Source organism: Tamandua tetradactyla, chromosome 1 (genome assembly GCF_023851605.1).
Source record: "Tamandua tetradactyla isolate mTamTet1 chromosome 1, mTamTet1.pri, whole genome shotgun sequence".
Lineage (NCBI taxonomy): Eukaryota > Metazoa > Chordata > Mammalia > Pilosa > Myrmecophagidae > Tamandua > Tamandua tetradactyla.
In genome coordinates, this window is record NC_135327.1 from 93,279,736 (window position 1) to 93,307,272 (window position 27,537).

The following is a 27,537-nucleotide window of genomic DNA, read 5'->3' on the forward strand; positions in this document are numbered from 1 at the left end:
TCCTCTTCCCCTGTAGTTACCTGTGTTTTGGAAGTATTTTGTTTATTCTTCCATTTTAAAAATTACATATATATATAAAAAATTATATGCATATATGCAAACAATGCATGCTCATCCTAGTTCCTTTTTCCCTTTCTTAGATGAATGGTAGCATGCCATATATACTTTTCTCCATTTTTTTTTAACTAGAAACATGTCTTGAAGAGCATTCTATACACTCTAAAGAGATCTTTTTCATTCCTTATTTAGAGATCCATTGTATAGATGTACCATTAGTTTACTTACTCAGTCCCCTGTTGCTGTACATTTGAGTTGTTTTCCAGTATTTTGCTATTACAAAGTTAGTAGCCTTAGGCATCTGTCACAGTATCTGGTCTTGGTTTGTGTATTTTTTTTTTACTAAAAATCTCATCAATTCCTGTTTTCAGGGCTTCAAAAATATTGTTTTGCTAGTATTTCTTTCAGGTAGATGCCTAAAAAATGAGATTGCTGAATCAAAGGATAAATGAATATGTAATTTTGTTACTTGTTGCCAAATTTCCTTCCATAGGTGGCATGCCATTTTGCATTCCCACCAGAAATTTATAACAGTACCTGCTTCTTCATATCCCCAGAACATGCTATCAAACTTTTGTGATGGCTATTTTATGTTAAATTTACATCCACCTATTTTATTAAATTATTTTATTGGTTGTGTCAGCTTTTATAATTGATTCTCTTGGGTTTCCAGGTATATTGTTATGTCACCTGCAAATAGAGAGAGTTTGAGTGTTTTTCCATCTCTAATTATTTACTTGTCCTATTGTTTTGGCTTATATCGCTAATTCAATGTTAAGTAGTAGTGAAGACAGTGAGTACTTTGTCTTTGCTTGTGATCTGTGTGGGGCTGCCATGAGTGCTTCCCCATCAAGTAAGTGCTTGCCCCATTAAGTGGCATTGGGACTGACATTTATTTAATTTTAACGTATTTTTAAAAAATATCCATCAATTTCATTTTGAGTGTTTGAAAAAACAACAACTCGCGAATAGGTATTGAATTTTGTTTAAGATCATTTTGGTGATTTTGAGTTAATCACCTAATTTTTTCATTCCTATTTTTATGGTAGTTTAAATCATCTTTGATTCAAGAAATAAACTTCTTGGTTATGTTTTAATTATTTAAGTATGTGGTGTGTGTGTGTGCTTTAAATAGTAGTTGTTTGTTGAAGGGTTGGAGAAACAACAGAGCACTGATAAACTAACCAGCTCTTTCTACTGATAAAAACTCTGCTTTTTGGTATCCCCTGCATTGCAAAATAAATTGAGTTTTTCTGGTGATATTAGATTTTAAATGACTACTCATCAATGTGTATTTTATTTTCTTACCATCTGAATCTGAAATCACTGGTTTGGTTTCAAACCATTAAAAGCATTAATCAGCAACAGAAGTCTATGAGGATCTTATTTTAGATAAATTTAACCGAAGCGTTGGTAAGAAGTCAGAGTTTCAAATATCCTCCTGTGGCCATCTATGGATGGGGCACTGGTAGACTCTCCCACAGGGCTGTCACCAGAACCTCCTGCCTCTTGTACTGACCCACTGACACAGTCTAACCCCCTAACCTCAACTGGACTTTCCTTTCATCTAGCCTGAGAAGAGTGTGAGATTCAAATTACTGTGTGACATGTGAATATCCAGTTAGTTTGGGTCTGAATGTTTCTCTTCATGGAACAGAGTGGATTCTGTATGGATACAGTTTGCTGGGTTTTTTTTTTTCTTGGTGTCTGTTTTTGAATCAATACTGCCCTGTTTCCCCCCAATATTTCCTTTTACCCCAGAGGCTCATACATACTGAAACAATGCTTTGATTTTCATGTGGGCAGGTTGAATTTCCTAAAGATGGCTGCACCAACGTATATATCCCATCTCACATAGACTTCTTGCAGTGTGGCTGATTCTTCTGCCACCTAGAGGAGGGGCCTGTTCTCCTCCCGTTTTCCCACCCCACCCCTCATGAATCTCGGTGAGGCGTGTGATGGCTCGGACTGGTGGTGTGCGGTGGACGTGATGCCGTGTGACTTCCAAGGCTGCATCATAAAAGAACACAGCTTCCCTTCATCTCCCTGTCTCTCTGAGGCCTCTAGCCCTAAGGACCCAGACACCTTGCTGAGAGGAAGGCCAAACTAGTCCACATACAGAGGCCACCTGGATGGGAGCTGAGGTCCCTCAGCCAGCAACCAGGCTTAGCCGCTGGACATGTGAGTGAATGACACTCAGATGATTCTAGACCCAGACAGCGTGGAGTAGGGATGTTCCATCCGTCCTGTGACCTGTCCAAATTCCTGACCCTTCAAACTCATGAGCATAGTGAATGGCTGTTTTACACCACTAAGTTTGGGGATAATTTGTTAAGTAGCCGTTTACACATGTGTCTGAAATACATACTTTAGAAAAGTTCATTTTCTTTTTAGGGGCTAGCTACAAAACTCAATATTTCACCCTCAGGGTATCTATAATCATTTTAGGAAAAAGGGCAGACTCCTTTTACTTGTTAACCCATGGTATATTATTACTTGGATATGCTGGAAGTTAAATCATGTCCCCTTGCATAAACAAGTGCAGTTTGATATAATGTGATATAATGGAAGTCCTCCATAGCTGTGTTTTCAGCTGCCTCTGTACATCTCCACTGGTACATTCTGCAAATAAACTGACCTCACAGGTCAAAAGTCAAGTTCATTTTCCCCATCTCACTAATTCCTGTTCCTGGGTTCTGTGATTTCCTTTCCTGTGTGTCCAGCAACTCTGCTCATTTGAACTGACCCCCATTCCCTATTGCTCTAATCTTCTTTTTGTTTCCCAGGTCTTTTCTCCTGGATTCTTCTCTCTGCAGTCACCAGTATTTTCTTTCCAGAACATAACTCTAAAGTGATCACTCCCTTGCTTAAAAAATGTTGGTGGGGTTTGTGTGCTATTAGAACTCTTCCCGCCCAGTTCCCTGCTTCCTTTCCCTTTCTTTACCCTTCTAGTCTTTTCTTTTTAAAGGCATCTTTTAATTTAATGCTATATTTTGAATAGGTAATATATTCCCTTAGGTCCAAAGATGAAGTAATATTTAAAAGATTACAGTGAGAAGTTTCACTCTCCCTTTTCTCTATCCCGATTCCCATCCTATGTAACCATTTTTATTAATATCTTGCACATTCTCTCAGTATTTAAGTACAGACACAAAAGAATACTCACTCTACTTTCCTTCTTTTTTTTAATTTTATTTTTTTTTACGAACAAAATATTCCAAGTTTATTCACTAATGTCAGTTCATATCAGTGAGACCATACAGTATTTGTCCTTTTGTTTCTGGTTAATCACACTCAGCATAATGTCCTTAAGGTCCATCCATGTTGTTACATACTTCATAACTTTATTCTGTCTTACAGCTGCATAATATTCCATCTTATGTAAATGTCACAGTTTGTTTAGCCAACTGTCTGTTGATGGACATTTTGGCTGTTTCCATCTCTTGGTAATTGTTAATAATGCTGCTATAAACATTGGTGTGTAAATGTCCATTTGTGTCCTTGGCCTCGTATCCTTTAAGTAGAGACAGCATATAGATGGGTCCTGTTTTTTAATCCATTCTGCCAGACTGTGTCTTTTGATTGGAGAGTTTAATCCATTAACATTCAGTGTTATTACTGCATGGGTAGTACTTTCTTCTGCTATTTTGCCTTCTGGATTTTATATGTCATATCTAATTTTCCTTCTTTTTACCTTTACTCGTAGTCTTCCTTTCTACACTCTTCTCCACACTTCTCTCTTCTGTCTTCGTATCTGTCTCTAGTGTTCCCTTTAGTATTTCTTGCAGAGCTGGTCTCTTGGTCACAAATTCTCTCAGTGATTTTTTGTCTGAAAATGTTCTAATTTCTCCCTCATTTTTGAAGGACAGTTTTGCTGGATATAGAATTCTTGGTTGGCAGTTTTTCTCTTTTAATAATTTAAATATATTATCCCACTGTCTTCTCACCTCCATGGTTTCTGCTGAGAGATCTGCACATAGTCTTATTGGGCTTCCCTTGTATGTGATGGATTGCTTTTCTCTTGCTGCTTTCAAGATCCTCTCTTTCTCTTTGACCTCTGACATTCTGATTATTAAATGTCTTGAAGTATGTCTATTTGGATCTATCCTCTTTGGGGTATGCTGCACTTCTTGGATCTGTAATTTTAAGTCTTTCATAAGAGTTGGGAAATTTTCAGTGATAATTTCCTCCATTAGTTTTTCTCCTCCTTTTCCCTTCTCTTCTCCTTCTGGGACACCCACAACACGTATATTCGTGCGCTTCATATTGTCTTTCAATTCCCTGAGTCCCTGCTCATATTTTTCCATTTTTTTTCCTATAGTTTCTGTTTCTTGTCGGATTTCAGATGTTCCATCCTCCAGTTTAGAAATCCTATGTTCTGTCTCTCGAAATCTACCATTGTAGGTTTCCATTGTTTTTTTCTCTTCTACTGTGTCTTTCATTCCCATAAGTTCTGTGATTTGTTTTTTCAGACTTTCAGTTTCTTCTTTTTGTTCTTTCCTTGCCTTCTTCATATCCTCCCTCAATTCATTGATTTGATTTTTGATGAGGTTTTCCATGTCTGTTCGTACATTCTGAATTAATTGTTTCAGCTCCTGTATGTCATTTGAATTGTTGTTTTGTTCCTTTGATTGGGCCATATCTTCAATTTTCTTAGTGTGATTTGTTATTTTTTGCTGGCGTGTAGGCAGTTCATTACCTTAATTAGTTTATTCTGGAGATTGCTTTCACTTCTTTTATCTAGGGTTTTCTTGCTGGATGAATTTGTTGTCTATCTGTTCTTTGACACTCAGTTCAGCTTTATCTGGACCTTTAGCTTAAGTTTTGTTTAACAGAGGAGAATTTTTCGGTTCTTATTTTCTTGTTTCTTGCCCTGCTTGTGTGGTGCCTTCTCCCCACACACACTTAGGAGGGTCTACTTAGATATTATAGACCCCAGCCAGATTTTCCCAGACCAAACTGGCCTCCTATCAGGAGGAAAGAGTCACCTGCGTCGGTTTTCCCTGAGGGTGAGACCCAGCAGGATGAAAGACTTTCCTGTGAAGTCTCTGGACTCTGTTTTTCTTATCCTGCCCAGTATGTGGCGCTTGTCTGACTGCAGGTCCCACCAGCATAAGATGATGCAGTAGCTTTAACTTTGGCAGACTCTGCCTGCTGGGGGCGTGGTGGAGACAGAGGAGAGGTTGTAGGCTGGTTTTAATGGCTTCAGATTGCCAAGCCCTGGTGTCTGAATTCCTTGATGGAGGGATTCCACCTGGGTGGGGCTTCACCCCTCCCCTGGGGAAGGCACAGGCTCCAGATAAGCCCCCAAAAGAGCTCACTTCTGCCTATGCCTGGGGCAGTTGCAGCCTGAAAAGTCCTGCCGCTGTATCCAGAGGCAGTCAAGCCTTTGTAGATACACAGCCACAAAAACCTCTGTTTCCTCCTTTTTTTCCCCTCTTTTTCTGTCAGTTCTGTCCCCTTGGCACCAGGGCAAAAATGAGCAACCTCTGCTTTGATCAGGTTCACCTATGCTGGGGGCCTATTTTTAGTAGTCAGAATTTGTTAATTAGTTCCATAATTGGCGTTTGATTGTGCCCAGTCACTGCTGATGGTAAAGTCCTTTCCTTTCCCCTCTGGGAAGCGGCCTGTGGGGAAGGGGTGCCAGCCTCCGCAGCTTTGGGAACTCATGGTTTTGGGGGGTGCTCGCAGCCGGTCCAGCTGGTCCAGACTGGGGTACGCTGTGTGTCTGGTCACTGACGTGGCCCCAGGAGCTGTTCTGTACTGTTTCTGGTTATTTAGTAGTTGTTCTGGAGGACGAACTAAAACGCGCATGTTGTTAAGCCACCATCTTGACCCAGAAGTTCTGTTTTCCTTCTTTTTTTGTAATGAAAGTAGCGCATTATTACACACCATCATGAAACTTCCTTTTTAAAAATATATAGTTTTAAGCTTATTGAGAAAAGTCTCTAACTTGCCTTTTTCATTTTACATTTTCTAAAGATTTTTCCATATCTGTGCATAGAGATTATCCTTATATATATATTTTTATAGCTTCATAGTATTCCATTGTGTTCCCCAATTTATTTAATCAGTCCTCTGATGGTGGGCACTTGGAATGTTTCCAGTATTTTGGGGGTCTGAAAAATATGGTCACAAAGACCCTTGCACATAAATCATTTGTGCATGTGCTTAAATTGCAGGATTGCTGAGTCACCAGGGTTAAATTTTGTACAATAACTGCCCTCCACAAGGATTGTACAATTTCCTACTTACTTTTCTATCCTCATTTTTAGTCCTTCTCCCTCAGCTTGCACCCTAGACCCCAGCTGCACTGAGCTGTTTGCCATTTCTTAAGCAAACAACACACTGGCATTTCTCACTGCTTTTGCTCTTTCTATCCTTTGCTTAGTATGTTCTTCTCCATTTTCTCATCTACTTAGCAGACTCCTGTGCATCCTCTGAGCCCCAGCATCAGTGTCACCACCTCCCTCTAGCCTGCCCCTCCTCTTGTCCACATAGCATGTCCTACTGTCATTATAAATCCACTGAAATTTACAACCACCCCAGGAGGCAGGGGTCCTGGGTTCTAGTCCTGCCTTTGCCATTTACTGTGTCTTTTACCTTTGAGTATCTCTGAGACTCAGTTTCCTCATGTGCCAAATAGAGATCAGAATACCTGCCCTGTCTGCCTCACAGAACTTTTGTGAGGCACATCTGAGCTGTCATGTGAGCACACTTCGTAAGCTCTAAGGAGAACGTTCTTAAGAGGGAGGTTTTCTTTCTTTTTTTAGGAACTAATTGGTGTTAAAAGATTCTGTGACCCCAGATCTCAGTTCCCAAACTCCTACATTTAGCACATGTTTCTGAATCTTCTTTTCTAACTTCCTCTTATTCCTTGAATTCCACTAAATTGACACCTATTACCATCTCAGATGTTATTTTGTTTATTTTCCCCATATTTGGGCCTGTGAGTCACAGTCACTACTGTCCAATTTTCATAAAAGAATTTGTTAGCATCCAGAAAGTCTTATTTTATCTGTGAAGAGTGAGCATATCCTATAACACATCATCTATTCCTCAGCCCATTTCATGATATTTTAAACATATTCTGAGGTTTCCCTAGAAACCTGACACTTGAGTGTTAAGGTCCCAGGAACTCATTTCTGAGAATCACTGTGTGCAAAATATCATCCTGATTACTCTTTCACCCACGCAGCCTTCCACCTGGCTCATCCTTCCCAGAGGGCCTCCCTCGCAGCTTGTCCACTTACACACCTTTTCATCCATCCCTCAGTCTGTCTACCCAACTGCCCCATCTGTCTGTCACCTACTGTATGTCCCATTCACTTTGTTTGAGGCTGGAAGAATTAAAATAAGATCCCCCAGCACAGAGTGCCTCACTTTCTAAAATTACATGGCATATTTTTTGTTGAGCTGCACAGATTGGGGTGTCTAATTTTTTAATTATTTAGTCTTTCCCCTCTGGGTTCTAGATTTTAAGCAGCTTTTCTTTTTTTGCAGGGTAGGATGGGTGAAGATGTGTCTTTCATCTCTGAAAGTCCTTCTGTCCTCTCTGAGGATGCTGTGCCAGCAGGCATCACAGAACTCATTTCCACTGTACCTTAGGTCCTGCTCCTCAGTTATGGTTAGGGCAGTTGAAGAAGCAGTAACTTTCTGGATTGTGGTGTGTGGTGTGTGTGATTGTGTGAGAAAGAGTTTGTGTGTTTTCATGGATGCATGCCTATGGATGGTTGCAGGTTTATTCTTACATGTTTGAGGCTTCTTTTTAGAAAAAAAAAAGCTTATCCAATATTGGAATACTCTTCCAGAAAAACAATGGGTTTCATGCTTAGAAAACCATTTTTACTTCTAAAAAATCAACTGAAGTCTACATTACTCACACTTAGGACAATAAGGGGTTAATTGTACCATGGTTTATTGGGACAGAGAATTCTTTATCATGTCAAATTTGACACATAATATATATTTTAAAATATTCTGATTATTTAAAATCTCTGTGGTTTCCCTTCTTTAAAGTTTAAAATTTCATTGTTTCCTTATTTTAAAATTAATTTAAATTTATTTCTATATTTCACCGTATGAAATGCTGAAAGGAATCAGTGTCCTTGGTGAGGTTATGCAACTTTCATGATTTGGGGCAGACATACCTTTGGTAAATCATTTCTCTACCAATGAAAGCATTTGCATATGGAGGTAGGAAATTACCAATTAGTGAGAACTGGTAATATGGTCAATAAAATGATCTAAATGGAAGCGGTATCTGTGATGCGTGGTGGTGGTAGTGGTGTGTTTGTGTGTGTGTGTGAGTATGGAGAGAGGGTCTGAATTTTAATTCTGAAGGTTACAGCTTGTAGTAGGAGAGCTTAGGTTGTGAATCATGAGGCTGGGTGGCTGCTGGGCAGTTGCAGGCTGTTCTTTCTCTCTGTTTTCTTCTCTTCATCCCACTGTGCAGGCGTCCCTAGACTTGTGGAATACGAAGCATCTCCCTTTGCCCCGTGGGAGAGTGGCTTGGCAGTGGGCTTCCTTCCATAATCTCTCTTTTCCCAAGCCTGCTTCTGATCCCCTTGCTTTTTGTCTTGATCATCCCTAAAGATCTTAAAGCTTCAGGGAACTAAAAGGCAGTTCTTTGGAAATGATGATTGCGGTGTTGTCCTCTATTTCAACATCTTCTTCTGTCTTTATATAGACTCAGATGGATCATATGAGTGTACTTTCAAAAGCCAACCAAACTGTAGAAAAGATACCTGGGTAAAAATAAATAAATAAAAAACAAACAAGAGAAAAAGCAATGATAATTAGCAATGCTGCTTTAGAGTTGCACATTTTCTAAAACAAAAAATATTTCTCTAAAGCATCCCGCTCTCCTTGCCGTTTCCGCCCGTCTCTGAGAAGGCTGGCTGACTGATCGACTCATTTTACAATGGCTTTCACTAGTTGTGCCAGCGCTGTTGTGTTTACCATCTGAGTACAGCAGGCAAGGCACAATGGCTGCGTTTCATTAATTGAAGCGCCTATTGTGTGTGTCTCTGTTCTCCCTTTCATTGGATGTTATCCAGAAATGCTATGTGTTGGAATGCATGAGGGGTAGGCAACAGCATGAATCTCATTTTGCTTTTACATTTTTGACAGAATCATCCAAAATGGTAAAGGCCTTGCTCTGCAGAAGAATTGCCTTTTGTCTTTGTCTCTGTGGCCTTTTCAAAGTTCATCTTTCCCATTCTCCAACCTGGCAGCTGTCCCTGAGGAGCCACCTGACAGAATGGCAAGCCCAAGACAGGCAGCATCTTTAAAACCCCATTTTAGATTGGCATTTGGCAGTGCCAACATCTGGAAGTGTACCGCATCATGCCCCCGGACCCGGGCTCACACTCGCTGGCAGATTTGCTTTATTAAAGGTGTGAGTGGGAGTGGCATTGGGGCAGCAAGACAATTGCTCACCTCTTTCTACTGCTCATTTTGACAGTTTAATAACCAAGCCATCTCTGTAAAGATCCGTCTTTTAAGTGGTGAACATTTTCTTTTCTTCTGTTTGTTTTCCGATGGAAATTTGGCTAGGAATTTTTGGCTTGGGAAATTCAATTATTTTTGCCACAGTGCAAGAAAATTTCAGGTGTTTTTTGGATTTTTTTCCTGGTAAAACCTCTCTTGCTAGTTCAATTCCCTCATAAAAAAATAATGTGGCAGTAGTGAAGGTCAGTGAATTTTATTTAGGGAGAAGACTGCCTACAGAGTTCACATTCTAAATGGCTGACTTTGTAACATTCAGCTAATTAGATCTTGCGTAGATAGATGTTCATTATTTATGAGGTTTGGTTCAAACCTTGGATTTTCAATAACCCATCTGTATGAGACAAGTTCTTCTGTTTTTTTTTTTTCTCGCATGGGCAGGCACTGGGAATCGAACCTGGGTCTCCGGCAAGGCAGGGGAGAACTCTGCCATTGAGCCACCATAGCCTACCCTGAGACAAGTTTTTGTATTCCTCTGCCCCCTCCCTAGCCCTGTGATTAGCCAGATTAAAAACACAATGGAGTGTGTGTGTGACTCACAGTCACAGAAAGCCCTTGTTAGGCCCAGGCTTCTGCTGTCCATGGCAAGGATGCTCTCAGGGACATGTGTTCCAGCCCCGCTAAAGCCTGACTGTCCCCTCACCCCGCTCTGTAGCATTTGGGGTGGGTTGCGTCAGCTGGCAGCCCTGTGGTTGGCAGGGATTGGTTTGCCCATCTGGCATCTTGGAATTCCCCTTCCTTCCTCATCACTCTGGCCTGAAAAGAGTCAAGTTGGCTGCATAGATACCGAACTCCTCCCACAAGGACCATATGGTTTTTTTTATTCGTTTTCAACATTTTTTATCAGTCAATGCTTACCGAGCCCTGGCAGTTCTGTGCCTTATTACCATCATGGTAACTCCCCTCCGTGGTACAGAAGGGACCTTCCTGGACCCCAGACCTACCCTTGACATTCACATCTCTCTCTTCTCAGGCTCTTTTCCCTGGAAGACCTTGATGTCTGTCCCATTTTTCAAGTCCACCTCAAATGCTACCCATTTGATAAAGCCTCTGACTCCTTCCCCAGCCACTTGGCCGTGCTCCCTCTTTCCTTTGAACCTCTATAACACTCCCTTTGACCTTTGTTATTCATTCATTCTTTCAGTTCTTTCATTTATTTATTCATTCAACAAAGGTTTATTGAATGCCCAGTATGTACCAGCCTTGGGCTATATCAGTGAACTAAACAACAAAGACCCCTGCCCTCCTGATCTAGCTGGTGAAGATACCATACGTATCAGTACATGCAATGAATAAATTGAGTATGTAGGATTTCACCAGGGGATAAATGGAATAGAAAGAAGAAAAATCCAAGTAGGGTAAGTTTGATCAGAAGTACAAGATGAAAGGAGGAGGGGGCAAGATGCCATACGTATTAAGCAGACACATCTTAGTGACATGTACTAGAATCCGCCTTGTGGTTATAGTAATTTGCCTGCATGTCTTCTCTTTCCTTCCAGCCTGAAATGATAGGGACTGGGCATCCCTATCAATTTATCTGCCAGCAGCACTTAGCATAAAATGCCTTGTGTGTAGTTGATTGATGGAATGGAAATTAATCTATAAATGATTGGTGGAATGGAAATTAATGTATAAAAATGAATTTGAGTAAAAAAATTTTCCTGTTTTTTGCTTTTTTTTTTTACTCTGTGATAAAGCTATATTTAGGAAGCTGAAATTTTTTTTCCCTAGTTACTCACTCTTTTCCAGACAAACTTTGTCACTAGTGCTCAATGGGCACAGGGGTTTTGGAAAGGGTTGGCCAATGTCTGGATAATTTTTACATGAGAGAGTGCAATTTTAAGAGGATAAACTTCAGTTACAATTTAGAAGAGCACAGAGGATTATATTTTGGTTACTGATTTGGCTATGCCAGCTTTTTGCTAGAAAATAATCTTTTTTTTTTAAGTAAGCAACTATGGGAACTGAACAGGGGAGCTATTTCAATAGGTGTATCTTATTGTTGATTTGCCAAGAAAAACTCAAGAGTCCTTGCCAGCCTGTGGGCTTAATTATCTTTAAGTTTAGAAATTCTTTTCCAAGTGAAATAAAATTATCCCAGAGCAGAGAAATACCTGCTGTGAGTTGTGAAGATATGGAAGTCTCCTAACAAATGAGAGTGCATACTGTATATATTTTAACTCTCAGTCAATATAGTTGGATGTTGGATCGAAAATAGATCTAAGGCTGTAGTTGATGTGCTTTCAGCTGCCCAGTTCAAAATGTAAATGGCTGCTGCAATGATAAAAGTTTCCCCTGAAAGCTAATGAGCTCTGTGTGGTTCAGAGCCCTGGATTCCATACTGCAACCACCTCCCAAAGCATGAGTCAGAGACTCATAGAATGCTGGAGCTGGGAAACATATTATGGATAACCTAGTTCAGCGGTTTGCATGCTGCTCGGGGGAGTCCCCTGTGGGCTGCAACGTTGGCATGGGAGAAGGAGAAACAGGCAGGCAAGGAAGTGAGTGGTCGCCCCTCCCCATCCCCAACTCTACCCCCTCACTTTGCTTTCATATACTTGGACCAGTTTTATGATGTGCTTTTTGTGTGAGAGTTTGTTTGAAGGAAGGTTTCTGCAGCTGAAAATTCTTTGAAAGAAACAGTTTCATCTAGGTTAACTTTCATTTTCTAAAGGTAAAAACGCAACAGCCTGGAGAAGGAAGATGGTCAACTCTAAGTGAGGGTACTGCGGTTCGACTGGAGTTAGATATACATGTCTCTGGGTATAAATGTGTTTATTCATATTAGTTTTCTTTACCTGTATTTACCTCCTGGGCTTAGGGTGAGAATCAAATGGCATCAGAAAACATAATGTATAAGAAAGTAAACATTGTAATGCAATGGTTAATCATAAAATAGTATTACCATTTTCCCTTTTCTTACTACTTGAACCATCATGGTTATCAAACAGGATTCCAGAGAGCCCTAGGGATCATTGCAGGGGGCTTAGGACCTCTTTTCTTCAGACAGTGCATCATCATTTTTATCAGCTCTCTATGTTAGGCTTCTGTGTAAAATTTCTTTTAAAGACAAGACTCTATAACTGAAAAGAAAATTGAAAACCACTGATCTAGCTGGATTTTTGCAAATGAGAATAAATAGCTGAGTTTGTTTGAAATTCTGATGAGTATCTGTGCATTGAAAGTACCAGACACAGATGATGTGAATAATGTTGCGGTAAAGAGTGGTTAAATGCCTGTTTCAAAATTATCACCATGTGCTTAGCACTATGGATAGATGGACTTGAACCAAAGAGACGGAAAACTGAGTGGCTGGCAGTACTGAAACCCACTGTGGAGGTCTCTGAGCTGCATTGAGACTTGGGGTGCCTTTTAAATGTGGGTGTTCCCAAAGTCTTTTATTTTAATTTTATCAGTTTGTAACTGATGTGATGGCTCAGTATAAGTACCAAGATGAAAACTAAGTAGCACCTGTCAGGTGATGGCCCTTTCTTTCCCGTTCATTTTTCAGTGCACTTACATTTCAATCGATCAAGTTCCGAGGACCCATGCCATCATGATAAGCAGACCTGCTTGGCTTTGGGGTGCAGAAATGGGAGCCAATGAGCATGGAGTGTGCATAGCCAACGAACCCATCAACACCAGGGAACCCGCCGCTGAGACGGAAGCCTTACTGGGGATGGATCTGGTCAGGTAGGAAGATGAACTGCAACATGATGCTTTGAAGTAGTTGCCCAGAAATAGGCTGAAAATGTGAACAGGACTTACCTCTCACTAAACTTCCTATTGTGTAACATGATACACTCAGAGATTATGTCTGCCTCTTTGATATACTCTTTGAAGTGATGGAAAAAAAATAGATTACACTGGACTACTACTTGGCCATAAAAAAGAATGATATGCTGACATATACAGAATGGGTGAACCTTGAAAACATTATGTTAAGTAAAAGAGTCCAGGCACGAAAGACCACATATTGCAGGTTCCATTTATATGAAGTGTCTAGAATAGGCAAATCCATAGAGAATGAAGGTGGATTGGTGGTTGCCAGGGGCTGGTGTGGGTGGTGGGGGAATTGGGAAAGCTGAATGACTGCTAATGGGTATAGGGTTTCTTTTTGGGGTGTTGGAAATGTTTTAAACTTAGATTGAGGTGAATATACTAAAACTGTGAATATACTAAAACCCAATGAACTGTACACTTCAAAGGGGTAAATTTTATGATATGTGAAGTATATCTCGATAAAATTGTTGAACTAGAACAGAGATCACCTTCCTTCCTTTCCCCTCTATCTCAGTAGTTTTTTCTTCCTTTCCCTCCTCTCCTTTATAACAGAAGGATGCTGTGCATAGGCTCAGTGGACAGGGAGCTTTGTTTGTACGCTGCTGGGTCACAAGCCCCAGAAACTGTGTGCCTGGCATGCATAATGGGTGATCTGTAACTGGAGGTTGGGTGAATGACTAATGTAGAGGACGGGCTAGAATGAAACAGCATTCTGAAATGGTTTTCTTTTTTCTGGAAATAGTGAAATGAAACAGAATCATGACGTGGTTGAAAGAAGATTGGGTTGGGAGCTGGGAGCCTTGAATTCCTGGGTTCATGTAAATTTACATCACTCTCTAGGTTGCCGTGGCCTCATTTGTTCCCTGTGAGGTCTGTGTTGGATGACCTCTAGAGCCTCCTCGTACTAACATCCTATAAAAAGAAACGGGTTTTGACATTGGTTTTGTGGAGACAATTGCACATTTTGATGGAGACATCTGTGGCCCACAACTTCCACGAGCACTTTTGATAGCATATTGCCTTTCTGCCTTCCTCACCCTTCCTTATTACTCCTGGTTCTTATAAACACAGAAGGAGCAGGTTCCCTGAACTGGGGAAAAGATGGAAAAATGATATTTATAATCAATTTCCTATAGATTAAACAGATAAAATATACACAAATAATAAATTTTGAGCTTATTTTTTGAAAGCTTTCCCAGTATTTTCCCTCCATACTTAATAGAAATCCTAAAAATAGAGAGTTAACAATGGAAAATATACCACTTTTCTTTTTCACCTCCTTTTAATTTTATTATTTATTTTGAATTATTATATTTGTAATACTTTGTGGTATAGGGTTTCTAGATGTGGCCAAATCACCATTTTAACAAATAATTTCCAAAAGATGAAGGAAGAGAAAGTTTTTCTTTAAAGCCTCTGCCACTGCTTTTCAAGATTGTCCACCAACAATGCATCAGAGGTTTAACTAAATATGTACTTTGTGTTAGATTCTGAGGGCACGTGTAGAAGCTCAAAGTTTTAAAGAGATTTTAGTCTGGTGACAGGGAGAAGCCAGAAAAGTGAGGAATGCCAGATTTTAAGACCAATTCCAGGTAAGATTAGAAGAGGTGTGTTTCATGGCAATCCAAGATTTGCAGCCACATGGATGGCCCAGAATTCCAGGGTATGGCCCTCAGCAAAGACTGTTTGGGGATTACCAGCCCGGCCCATTTGGGAATGCTTTCAGGAATTGCTGCTCTTGACCTGGATGGATAGGACTGGGGAATGTGGACATAGAAGATATACTTGGCATTTAATTAATGTTGTAAAGCAACGTCTTGGTTAATAACCAATGTTGGGTGTAGATGACAGAGTGAGGATTTAATTTTTAATCATTTAATTGTAACTCCTTTTGTGGCTAGTTGCGTCCAGCTGTTGCAATAAAAAAAGAGTGTTAAAGCACCTTGTCACAGGTTGCTCTTCACCTTGGTGGTGGTGCCACCTTGAATGTGCCTTGATGGGGTACCATGTGTTCAGGGTCTGGTGGAAGCAGGATATGATCAATTCAGCTAAACGTGGTCAGATGCTGAGGGGCCATTTTATCTCAGCCAATTCTCAAAATGATGGGGGAGCGAAGAGACCTTTCATATTAATTTCTAAGAAGGTTTCGGTTTGAGTGGCAAGATTCCAGAGCAGTGGTTCTCGAAGTGTGGTCCATGGACCAGTATCACTTGGGAAGTTGTTAGAAATGTAACTTCTTGAGTGCTACCCCAGACCTTCTGAATTAGGTGGGGCCCAGAATCTGCATTTTAACAAGCCCTCCATGGGATTCTGATGCATGATAAAGGCTGAGAATCATTGCTCTAGAGGAAATATTTTAACAGCTGGCTGTGCTCTCTCACTTTAGGCTTTAGCATTTTCCTAGGTATAACCATGAGGTACCATTCCTTCCTTTGTCCTTGCCTGCCTCCGTGCTTAGGAGGCCAGTTCTTTCCTGGATGGCTCCGTGAGAATAGGTTATTCACATTTTACCCTCTATTTCAAGTTCTCATTAGACCTGTGGTCGATTATTCATCAAGAATAAGGATGTTGCCCCTAGATGGGTTCTGATCCTTTGTGCTTTACAGCTGCATGTCAAATCTAAACTCATCCTAAGAAGACATAATGAACGACAGCAATTTAATAGGCTTATACTTTAAGGTAAAAGTATAATTTGCATGTGTTTCTTAGAGGCTTACTGTTGGAATGCAAGCATTAGGCAATACTGATCTATGATGCATTTTTCAATGATGTTGGCTAAAAGCCAAACTTTATCTGTCTTTTTCATCCACTGATCTCTGTGAGAATCTGACAAATATCTTTTCTTCCCTAAGAAAATGCACATAACCACAAATACACATTTTTACACATTTTGTGAAGTTGGTTGCAAGTAACAAGTAGGCTGGCTGGAGCTAGGATAAAAAAAATGGGAATTTATTTTCAGGATATAGAGGCGTCACTTACAATCCAAAGTGTCTGTCCTGATAATGCATCTGGGCCTCAACATGGATGAGAACTAGAAAGCTTTGGAACCCATTACCCAGTACTGGTAAATGTTTATTAACTGGATTGGTAGGAGGCCAGCCTTGATTTGTAGCCTTTTCCAATTTCCATAGTATAAATATCCCCATTGATTTCCAGCTACCAATGGTTAAACAAATGGCTCTAAAACATTAGCAGTCTGCTCTCTAGGCTGGAGCTAGCTGGCCCCAACATGCCACCACATTCTTTCTGTGTTTCATGCCCCTTCTTCTTCTTGTAAAACTGCTTCCTTCTCTTCTTCTGCAGTCTGACTCTTGCTGTTCCCATTTGTTCTTTTTTTTTTTTTTTTTTTTTTTTTTTAAAGGAAAGACAGAGAGAAGGAAGGAAGGAAGGAAGAAAGGGAAACATCTTTAAACATTTTCTTGTTTTTATTGTATTCTGTTTCTCCGTTTTTGTTACATGGGCTGGGGCCGGGAATCGAACCGAGGTCCTCCGGCATAGCAGGCAAGCACTTTGCCCGCTGAGCCACCGCGGCCCGCCCCCATTTGTTCTTAATTGACATTGGCACTAAAACCCAGTCAGTCCCCATATATCAGAACATCTCATAATTCTGGGCACATACCATCAGACCCTCAGCATGTCAAAACAAAGCACACAAACATCCTTGAAAAGAGGCCAGCATGGACATGTGGAGGGGTCTGAGGGTTGTCTTTAGACGTTGGCAATGTGAGGACTCACTGGGGACTTGAATGGAGGCCCAATCCATGTGTGTGGGATGAAAGTGCCCATATCATAAGAAGTTCATAGCATATATTGTTCATTTTGTCCTCATAAAAATCATATGAAGTAGGTCTGTTTTCTTCCATTTGGTAGCTGAGGAAATTCAGGAGTGTTAAGTAAATTTCCCAAACCTCAGAACTGGAAGGTGGCAGAGCACTGCTTTCTATATTAGATCACACTTTACTGCTCTTCTCCAGGAGACAGAAACCTCAGGACACCAAGAAATGGAGATTAGTAAAAAGATTTTACACATCCTTCCCCAAATCATTGTGGCTCTTAACATCACTATATGAAGACTCCTGCTCCAAGCTCCCTGGCTGTAGACTGAGAATCTTCACGTGCCCCAAAGTTCCTGAGCCCCAGAAGACCTTGAGACTTGTTGATTGTGGGGAAGATGGAAGATTATTTGAAACTAAGACCCTCTTTATAAGACCACCAGGCCCATTCTTGGAAGGGTTTTGCTATTCCATTACTTTCCCCAGGGCAGTGGTTATAGATCCATGGCAAATCTAGTTATAATTTCCTTTTTACCTTATGTAGAATACAAAGGGACAGGGTCTCCCTATTCTAGGGAGGCATAGATAACAGAGTTCCTAAACTCAGGGCCCGTAAGCAGAGAAAGTGCAGATGTTACCTGCTTCTTTAGTGAGATGTGTTAACCTGTCAGGAAAGGGCAGAGTGAGCTTGAAATATCTGTGAGGAGATCTTCAGCCCCAGATGGGGATTTCCCCAAGGCTTTTCCATAAAACCAGGATTTGAATTCAGGAGACTTTGACTTTGGAATCCAGACCAACCTAGACAGAAGCACTGTCTTTAGAAGGATTTGAATAAGCATGTATATTGTGTATACCTGTAAGTATTCCTTGGACTATATAATTTCATCCCTTTCTCTGCACTGGTCATGACCATCTTGAGGTGGAGCAGCCAAAGTGAAATTAGGAATGGGGGCCAGAAAGTACTTAGTCATTTTGAATCATGTGAATCTGCCCATTGAGAAGAGACAGTTGTCAAAGCTTTAAAAGAGGCCACTTGACATTGTGTGAACCATGGTCCCAGATGCCCATACCCTTAGTTTCTCTGGCATCTTCTCTGCACCCAGTGGTGTGAGAGTCTCTGAACCTCTCAGTCCCAGATGGAGAGTTCAAGCCATAGATGTCATTCATGGCTCTTGTGCTGTGGAGCAGGCATTGTCCTGTCACCATGCCCTGGCAGGGGGGATGAAGGAGTATCTTTTACCCATGGCCATGACATGAAAAGGAGAAGGATGAAATAATAATCTTCTCTGTGGATGAGTGGTGGAGGGTCCTGCTGCAGAATCTGTGGCCATAGGGTTAGCAAAGTCAGTGTGAGGGTAAGTGCAAGCACTGGGAGTCTCAGCATGAAGTGCAAACAGTAGTGCATCAGGGAAGGCAAGGGCAAGAAGAGCTGGTGAGGAACTGCAAAGGAGAGTGACAGCTTCCAAATAGGAGGCTAAGGCCATGGCTAGGTGTTCACATGCTCCTAGCAGATCCTGGTCTGGGCAGAGTGGGGTCCTGCAAAAACCCTTGGAAGAGGGTTCTGCTTTTAATGCAAGGATGAGGCAGTGTGACCATGGACCAGGGCCATCAGGGGGCCTGTGGAAAAGATAAAGGAGGTCCTTCTGGTGTGCACAGTTCTGGGTGATGAGGGGTACTCTTGGCTTATTTGCTTTGTACTTCTCAAGATAAGATGAGGGCTTGCTCTTGTTCTCTTCTTTGGAGAAGAAAACATTGACCAACAGAAAAGCCTGCTTAATTCAGACTTCTAATGGGCTTATTATTTTTATCACTCTCCTAAGTTCTTAGGGCTCAGTATCATAAATCATTGCCTTACAACTAAGCTTTCCTAAATAAGCTGAAATTGAGAAATGTCAAATGAATTAAAATATAATTGTCTGACTATGGAAATAAGACTGTTACCAGAATAAGGCTGCAGCATGTAGTTGTATTATCATTTTTTCTCCTTGGGGGCATGCTGAAATGTCCCATCAGGAAGCATCAAAATCGGGTGAATTGTAATAGCTGTTTCTTCTCAAATTGAAAATTTGACAAGAATTGACCCATACCACCATCTTAGCAGGCACCATTGCCTCCATTGCTTGTGTTCCTGGCACCAAAATTCTAATTGTGAATGAACAGATGAATAAATGGATATTTGTTGAGAATATATCAGGTGCCAGACTCTTTCCTATCAGCCTGAAAGGGAGATTTGTGTGGTTTCCACTTTACGGATGAGGAAATCAAGGTTTAGAAAGATTACATTACTTAAGATGATACTGCCAGTGAGCTGCAGAACCAGAAGCACAAGCTAAGTCCCTTCAGCACTGAATCATGTTTCCCTGTCACAGTACACTATTTCCAAAATTTACTGACCACTTAGTTGGTCATGGCACTAGCATATATTTTCATGTTCATTACCTCATAAAACCCATCCTTATAGCAACCTGATAATGTAGCTACTTATTTTATAGGTGATATAAAACTGAAGTTCAAGTATATTATATAACCTGCTAAGGCCTCACAGAGCACAGAGGATAGTATCTGTGCCCTTTAAAGGATGTATTAATTGGAAGGGTTGGGGGGGATGGGTAGGGAGATGGGTGTCTCATTTTGGATTATATCTCATGTGTTATATATGTGTACATTAGAACCAGGATTGATCATTTCCTAACCATGCACCCATTCCTAATGAGATTTCTAAACAAATTATATGCCTCAAGGGCAATGGCTGATAACTGAACACTTTTTATTACCAGCCAAAATACCTAGTGTAGAATAATAGAGATCAAGGCTGGATTAGGTGGAGATTTTCTCTTGCCTAGCCTAGAGGTAAGAGGAAGGACAAGCCAGCCCATAGAAAGGAATCTTACTAAGGGCAAGATCTGAGCTGGCCAGGGATGGCTGAGATTCCTTTCAAGAGCCCTGGATTCCTGACTTTTGCCTGTGTGGAAGGGGGATGTCCAAGGCCTTGCAACTTTTAAACTAATTTGTGAATGATATATTCTCAAAGTGCTGCTAATCTTTCTGGTTTTTTGTATTTAGCCTGCTTAGTGTATTCGCACATGTTGGCATGCTTCATAACTCCGCCTTGTTGTAGTCTTTGTTTGCTATGGTAATAATCTTGTGTTTTGAGGTGACTGAGGTATACTTCTGGTTTCCTTTCTTCAGGCTTGGGTTAGAAAGAGGGACAACTGCTAAAGAAGCTTTAGATGTCATCGTCTCCTTGTTGGAAGAACATGGACAAGGTGGAAATTATTATGAAGATGCAAACTCCTGTCATAGCTTCCAAAGTACATATCTGATTGTGGATTGTGAAGAAGCCTGGGTGCTTGAGACCGTAGGGAAGTACTGGGCTGCGGAGAAAATCACAGGTGAGTGGCATATATGGTGAAAAGTTTTGAAGGCAGGGAAAGGCTGGAGGTGGATCTTACCTGGATTTATAGAATCATACCTGGAGGAATCCTGCTACTACTTGTGTAGAAAATCTCTGTGTGAGATCGTCATGACTACATGTGCTTCTCATTTCTGGGCTTCTGCTTCCAAATAAGAATATGGAGCCTCTTGAATCTAGAGTCAAGTGATGTTGACACTTGGGAAGCACACTCAATATTTTCTATTTTCTGTTTGTTTTCTGAGCAGGACTCAGTTTTAACTATCAGCAGTTTCATGAACCAAATTGCTACTCTATTAATTGGGCAAGGGAATAGTGATGCTCCACTCACAATAGGTCAATGAATCACCTCAACAGGGAGCTCCTCTTTGGTACCCCCAACCCTGCAGCTCTTTATGCTTGGGATGTTCCTATAAAATAGGGATTTGGATCTGTGCGAGAATAGCTGAATGCCACTCTGGGCCAACAAGGCCATTTTCCTGTGAGATGATGTTCCCAGAAGAGCAAAAGACTAGATGATCCACCCTGGAGAATGCAGAAACCATGAAATTTCTGCCCTGTCACCTCAGCAGCATCTTGCTTCTAAGACAGTTTTGGGGAAGGAAATATTGGGGGTGGTGATGTTTTGATTTTTTTTATTTTCCAGCAAATAGAAAGCAAGAAATTTATTGATGGTTCTTTCCATTATTGAATATAAATTGAATTAGTTATACCTAATATATACACATTGAATTTTTTTTTAACTTTTTAAATTGTGTAACATACATACAAAGCAAAGAAAGAAAAAAGCAATAGTTTTCAAAGCACTCTTTAACAAGTAGTTACAGGACAGATCCCAGAATTGTCATGGGCTACCATACCATTGTCTCAGATTTTTCCTTCTAGCTGCTTCAGAACATTGGAGGCTAAAAGGAATAAATATTTTTTTTATCATCACAGTTGACTTTTGTGTGTGTGTGTGAAAAATAACATATATACAAAAAAGCAATGAATTTCAAAGCACAGCACAACAATTAGTTATGGGCCAGATTTTAAAGTTTGGAATGGGTTACAATTCCACAATTTTAGAATTTTACTTCTAGCTGCTCTGAGATACTGGGGTGGTGGTGTTTTATCATTGCCTCAGTACCCTTGCATTCTGGACTGGGTGGCATCCCAGAATGGGTTAAAAGGCTTCCAAAAGGACTGAGTAGCTCTCTGGGAGAATTGGCCATGGAAACCCTTGCTAAGCTCCTTAGGATTGGATGACATATACACGGCATGGGTGCTGCCCCTACTGAGCCCTGACTGACATGGCAAGTTAATCATGGCACTCTTTTTTGGTTGGACCTATACCTTGCCTCCAAATTTTTCTCAGCTGAATTTACCAGGAAGTCTCCTCCAGTTCATCAGAAGTGGAGTTACAGACAAAACCTCTTTGTGTTTCCTGCCTCAGGGGTGATTGGACCAGCACTGACCTGAGTTAGAAGCAGAAGATGTACTGACTGTATCAGTTGTGAATCAAGTCTGCTGTTTTCTGTGGCCAAAGTCAAGCCAGTGATCAGGGTTGCAGTGACCAGTGAGTGCGTTGTACCCTATATAAGGCTGCCTGGTGGAAGCAGCAAACTCTGCCTGTCATTTCCTGGTCAAGCTGTACAAAGGCTGTACCTGTCTTACAATGGGACAGAATGGGCTAAGGTGGCCCGGTTGACAATCTCAGAGTTTCTGCAACCCACGTGCACCCTGCATATACCCACAAGGGCACATGTCTGTTTGTCCAATTCTTAGAGTTTGTATATAAACAAACAGGATCTTAAAACTCTATGATAGAATACCTTCCTCAAATGAAGTCTTACCATTAAATGGTTCCATCAAGAGGGCAAAGGGCTCTATGATTGAAAGCAGTTGTATTGCTTTTATGTAGAACTTTTTGTTAATGCCATTTCTAATGCTGTGTTTCCTTTCAAACTATAGCTTTAAAAAAACCATGTCCTCAAAATCATTGTGTTTCGCTAAATATTTAAGTTAAAAGAAGAGACAGTAAAAAAAAAAGAAAAGACAGTTACTCCTTGGACTCGCTGATTTCAAGTCTTCTGATCCCAGCAGCAGGGTTATTTCTTTTTCTTTTTTTATTAATTTTAAAATTTTTTAAATAAGTACAACAACAAACACAAACATTCTTAACATTTGATCATTCTGTTCTATATATATAACCAGTAATTCACAATATCATCACATAGTTGCATATTCATCATCATGATCATTTCTTAGAACATTTGCATCGATTCAGAAAAAGAAATAAAAAGACAACAAGAAAAAAATTCATGCATACCATTCCCCTTACCCCTCCCTTTCATTGATCACTAGCATTTCAATAGCAGCAGGGTTATTGCACTAGGAATTGACAAACCTTGTTTCCCAAATGCTGAAATACTTGAAAGCAAATGTCTATTATAAATTAGCCTTTTAGAAAAAAAAATCTATGGAGTTGTTTACAAGATGCTTTTTAATAGCTTAGAATGAATAATATCAAAATCAATTTGTTTAGGCTACAACTATTTGAAAACTCGTTTTGAATAATGTCGCTGAAAGGATAAAGGGCAAAGGACAAATGCCCATCAGTCAGAAATGATTATTTGGAAGTATAAATCAATGAAGTGAAACATATGGGAAGAACTCAGTTCAGCACTGATCCCTGCCTCGAGGACCAGGTTTTCAGGCAGTAATGGCTTCATTGCAATTTGTTGTTTTAGCTTTCCCTCTTTCCACTTCATTCTTCAAGAATTTGGATGTTCAGCATACTCCCTGAAAGCAGCGAATATGAATGGCCCTTTGAGTGTCACTGATAACTTTTTAGTGTATGTATTCTAAATAGTGTCTTAAAGTTAGTTGGCTGTTTCATCCTCTCTGTATTTTCAGTTCAGGCTTTGAAAAAGATGCAGTAAGCCTGCTAGATGACAGGACAATTTCTGGCCTAACCTTCATTTGTCAAGGTGGCATGTACTCACAACACAGGCATTTTTGAGTCTAATTTATTTAGCTACACTTTAGTTTTTATGAGAAAAAAAGAATTCCCATAGATTTCACACACATACATGTACACACATTTGAGGGTACATTCATTATTTTAAAGTGATTGATTATCAGTCCCACTATCTTTTTCTAAATGTTGGCACCTGAAAAAAGTTGAATGAAGAAGTATCATATTTATATTTTTAAAAACTGTACATATTTGGGCAGAGGACAGGGGATGGTGGAAGAGATGGTATAAAATGTTTCTCCAGGTGAAATGGAATCAAATTAGGGGGAAGGAAACTCTATAGTTTCAACACTCATATCTTTTTAGTATCACAGTGCCTCCTTCAAAGAATCTTTCGCTTTTCTTGTAAGTAATAAAATGGTTAGGGTTCATTTAGCCAGAATGCAGGGCCTCACATGGCTCCTTTTAATAGTGAATTTCAGATCAGTAAAGTGATTGTTGCTCATTTAAAACACAATGATGCCTGGTCACAAATGGTCAGACCTTCTGGGAGATCTCCTAGAAAGAGGACCAGGGATTGTCTGCTTCTCTCTTCAAAAATTGAATCTGTTCTCCCTGTGGTCAAAGTCAGAGTTGAGGGGGAGGGTGTCCCTATAAATTTCCATTTCTAGAGTAATTTTTATAAGTGTATTTCTGACTACTGGGCTTTGCTCTCTCTATAGAGGGAGTGAAATGTGTTTGCAATCGGCTTTCTCTCACCACCAAGATTGACGCGGAGCATCCTGAGCTCAGGAGTTATGCTCAGAACCAGGGTTGGTGGACAGAAGAGGACGAGTTTAATTTTTCTGAAGTGTTTTCTCCTCCTGATGACCATCAAGACTGCTGTGCTGTCATAGAAAGCTTAGAAAAGCAAGAAGGTGAGTTAGTATATCCCTGACAAGTCTCCCTGTCATATCCTGCGACTTCCAGCTATTTCAGAGAACTTGAGTGAATTTAGGAGGGTGATGGAAGCCAAGGAGTAAAGAATAGACCTTATGTGTAAAGATCAAAGTCGTGTTAAAAGTCATACCAGGCAAGAAAGCAACTTGTCTTTATTTTTTCACAAGGCTTCCTCTTCCATGAAACTTCCCTGTTCCTGCCGACCTTATTTCTCCTTTAAATGCTGATGTCATGCTTGCCTTTTATTATATGTATCGCAGGCTTCCTTATACCTTGGTATTTGTATATTTGACTTATCTTTTCATTATATTTTCTTGTCACCCAGCCCCAGTAGCCTGCTTAGACTTGCAAGTAGGGGTGTTATCTTGTTATTTTCAAATATCCTTGGGATACCAGTATAGTCCTCTGGGCATTTATTGAGTTGCATTGAGTTTTTTTTAATGAGTCCTCTGCCTTCCACCCAATTATTGACTTCGCTAGGCTCCATCTTTAAGTAGGGGTAATTGAATAGCTTTTTACTTTTGTGCCTGAGTGAAAGCCTTCCAAGTAAACCAGACGAGTCATATTTTACATTTGCTAGTGATAAATGTGTTTTGTAAGTCCAGTCTTTGGTCCTTTGTAACAGGATCAGCAAATTGTGACCTGTGGTCATCCACCTGTTTGTTTGTTTGTTTTTTGCATGGGCAGGCACTGGGAATCGAACTCGGGTCTCTGGCATGGCAGGTGAGAACTCTGCCTACTGAGCCACCGTGGCCCACCCAACATATCCACCTGTTTTTGTAAAGAAAGTTTTATTGGAATACAGCCATTCCTATACATTTACATATTGTTTATGGCTGCTTTGGGGCTACAAGGGTAGATTTGACCTGTTGCAACTTCTGCAGAGGAGATCAGATGACCCAAAATACTTACTGTCTGGTTCTTTAAGGAGATGTTTGCTGTCCCTTAATCTGGAACACTTTAGGACTTTTGCTATTAAACTTAGATTCTGAGGAGGAAGGTGAGAAAGTATCTATTTTCTAATGGAAACTTAACCCTTTTCTAAAAGTTTTCCATAAACAAAAATAGCTAGCTTAATGAAACTGTAGAAGTACCAAATATGAAGACATTTCACCAAACAAGAAAAGTAAATCCTATGAGGCCTCCAGATCTAGTTCTTAGTTTATGGGAAATGTGGAAGATTGAGGAACATGTGTAAAAACACCATGGAGATGCTATCTGCAAAGCTCATACTGTGGGAATTACTATTTAAAAAATGACCCAGTTTCTCCAACAAATAAAATGTAAGGGATAGAAAGTAAAAGAGATTTAAAAGATACTATCAACCTATTGGATCATGATTCCAATCAATAAACTAAGAAAACATCTACAAGACAATGAGAATATTTGAAGCATGAACAGTTGAAGAAATCAAGGACTTGATATTTTTAGGTGTGACATACTGTAAATTTTTCAAAGAAGATGTGAAGAGTGCTAGTGAATTCTAAGTTACCTGCTTTTGCTGTGATGCTTTGATTCCATCTTTGTGAACACAGGCTGAATGAATAGTGTTGTAATGAATTACAACCAGAGGGAGAAAATGTAGACCTGAGATTTTGTGTGGTCAGGGATTTGTTTATCCATTTACCTGAATTCAAAGCCAAAAATGACTCTGAATATTCTAAATGCCTCTATATTTTGTATATCATCAGTAGCTTAGAGACAACTATCAGTGGTTTTTTAATCTGCTCATTATCAGAATCACTTTAGCGAGTTTTTGAAAAATACAGATGCCTTGACTCAAGCTGACTGTATTAGAATCTTTCAGGTGGGCCCAGGTGGGTCAGGGGAGTCTGATCATCAGTCTGGAAAGCTCTAGCAGGCTGCCCATTCCAGTAGGCTCTCTTGTGTTCTACTGAACGTTGGTGTTTAACTTTTGAACCTACTACCAGGGAAACTACCACTGTTAAATTTCATTCCCTTTACATCTGAGAGGAAATGCTTATTCTCCTCTCATGGTTTCAAGGTGGTGTCTAGGTCTGAACTATTCCCTGGTGATTCAGGGGAAAAGCCAGGCCCTCACCTGTTTCAGACAGGTCAGTCTCCAAATGTGCTATTTACCCAAGCCAACAGTACTGTATGAGAGCGAGGTTACTGGAGCATGAATAGGCTGTGCATACTTTCCCAGGAATATCATCCTAATGAATTACTGTACTAGTTGAGGTATACCTAACAAAGATACCTCAAAATAATGTGATTTAAAGAAAATGGAAGTTTATTTCTCTCCCATTTTATAGTCAATATAGGGTTGGTAGGCTACTTTGCCTTAACACATGGCTCCCATTTGTGGTCCACTTATTATCACCTCCAAGCAAGCCAGAAGGGAGAAGAGAAAGTGGAGGGCAGGACACGTCTGCCTTTTCACAGATGTGATGAAGAAGTTGCACACACCCACTGGTCAGAATTTATCACGTGTCACAGGGGAAGCTGGGAAATATAGCCTTAGTTTGGCAGTTATGTTCCCAGCTATAATTTTAGGGGTTCTACTACTAAAAAGAGAAAAGAGTGAATGGATTTTGGTTAGCAGCCTGCCACAGTTATAGCTCCTTTTCCCCCTCTCTGTATTTTTCTTTTTACAGAAAACATCACTGCGGAAACTATGATTAACATCTTACGGGACAAAGCCGGTGGAGTGTGTATAGACTCTGAATCTTTCCTCACCACAGCCAGTATAGTGGCTGTCCTGCCTCAGAATAGAAGCTTGCCATGCATTCACTACTTCACTGGGACCCCAGATCCTTCCAGGTTTGTCTGAGATGCAGTTAGAAAGGCAGGAAGTGTGAGCTTCCCTGAAGCTCATTCCACAAGCATTTGCCAAGTTCCTGCACTGTGCTCTGTTCTCATAGCAGAGTCACATTCTCTTCCCTGCCTCAACATGGGCAGCGTAGCACAAAGAGCTTAGGCTGTGTGAAGTTCTTGGCTTTAGTCATGTAGTATTCACAATCACAGAATCAAATTGTTTTAAATTAAACAAATATTCATTGAGTATATATATATCTTGAACTAGGCATTGAGATGCAAAGACGAACCAGAGGCACAGCGAGGCAGAGTGATACAGAGTC

General features: G+C 40.4%; 1 protein-coding gene across 1 annotated transcript in view; it reads left to right on the forward strand.

The window, feature by feature from the left end:
* The window catches only part of SCRN1 (secernin 1), a 64,949-nt gene that overhangs the window by 22,217 nt on the left and 15,195 nt on the right, over window positions 1–27,537 (forward strand). The window contains exons 3-6 of the mRNA XM_077120800.1: window positions 13,079–13,260; window positions 20,316–20,518; window positions 24,220–24,414; window positions 27,055–27,220. Of these exons, the coding sequence (XP_076976915.1) occupies window positions 13,079–13,260; window positions 20,316–20,518; window positions 24,220–24,414; window positions 27,055–27,220 (746 nt within the window). The remainder of the gene's footprint in view (window positions 1–13,078; window positions 13,261–20,315; window positions 20,519–24,219; window positions 24,415–27,054; window positions 27,221–27,537) is intronic.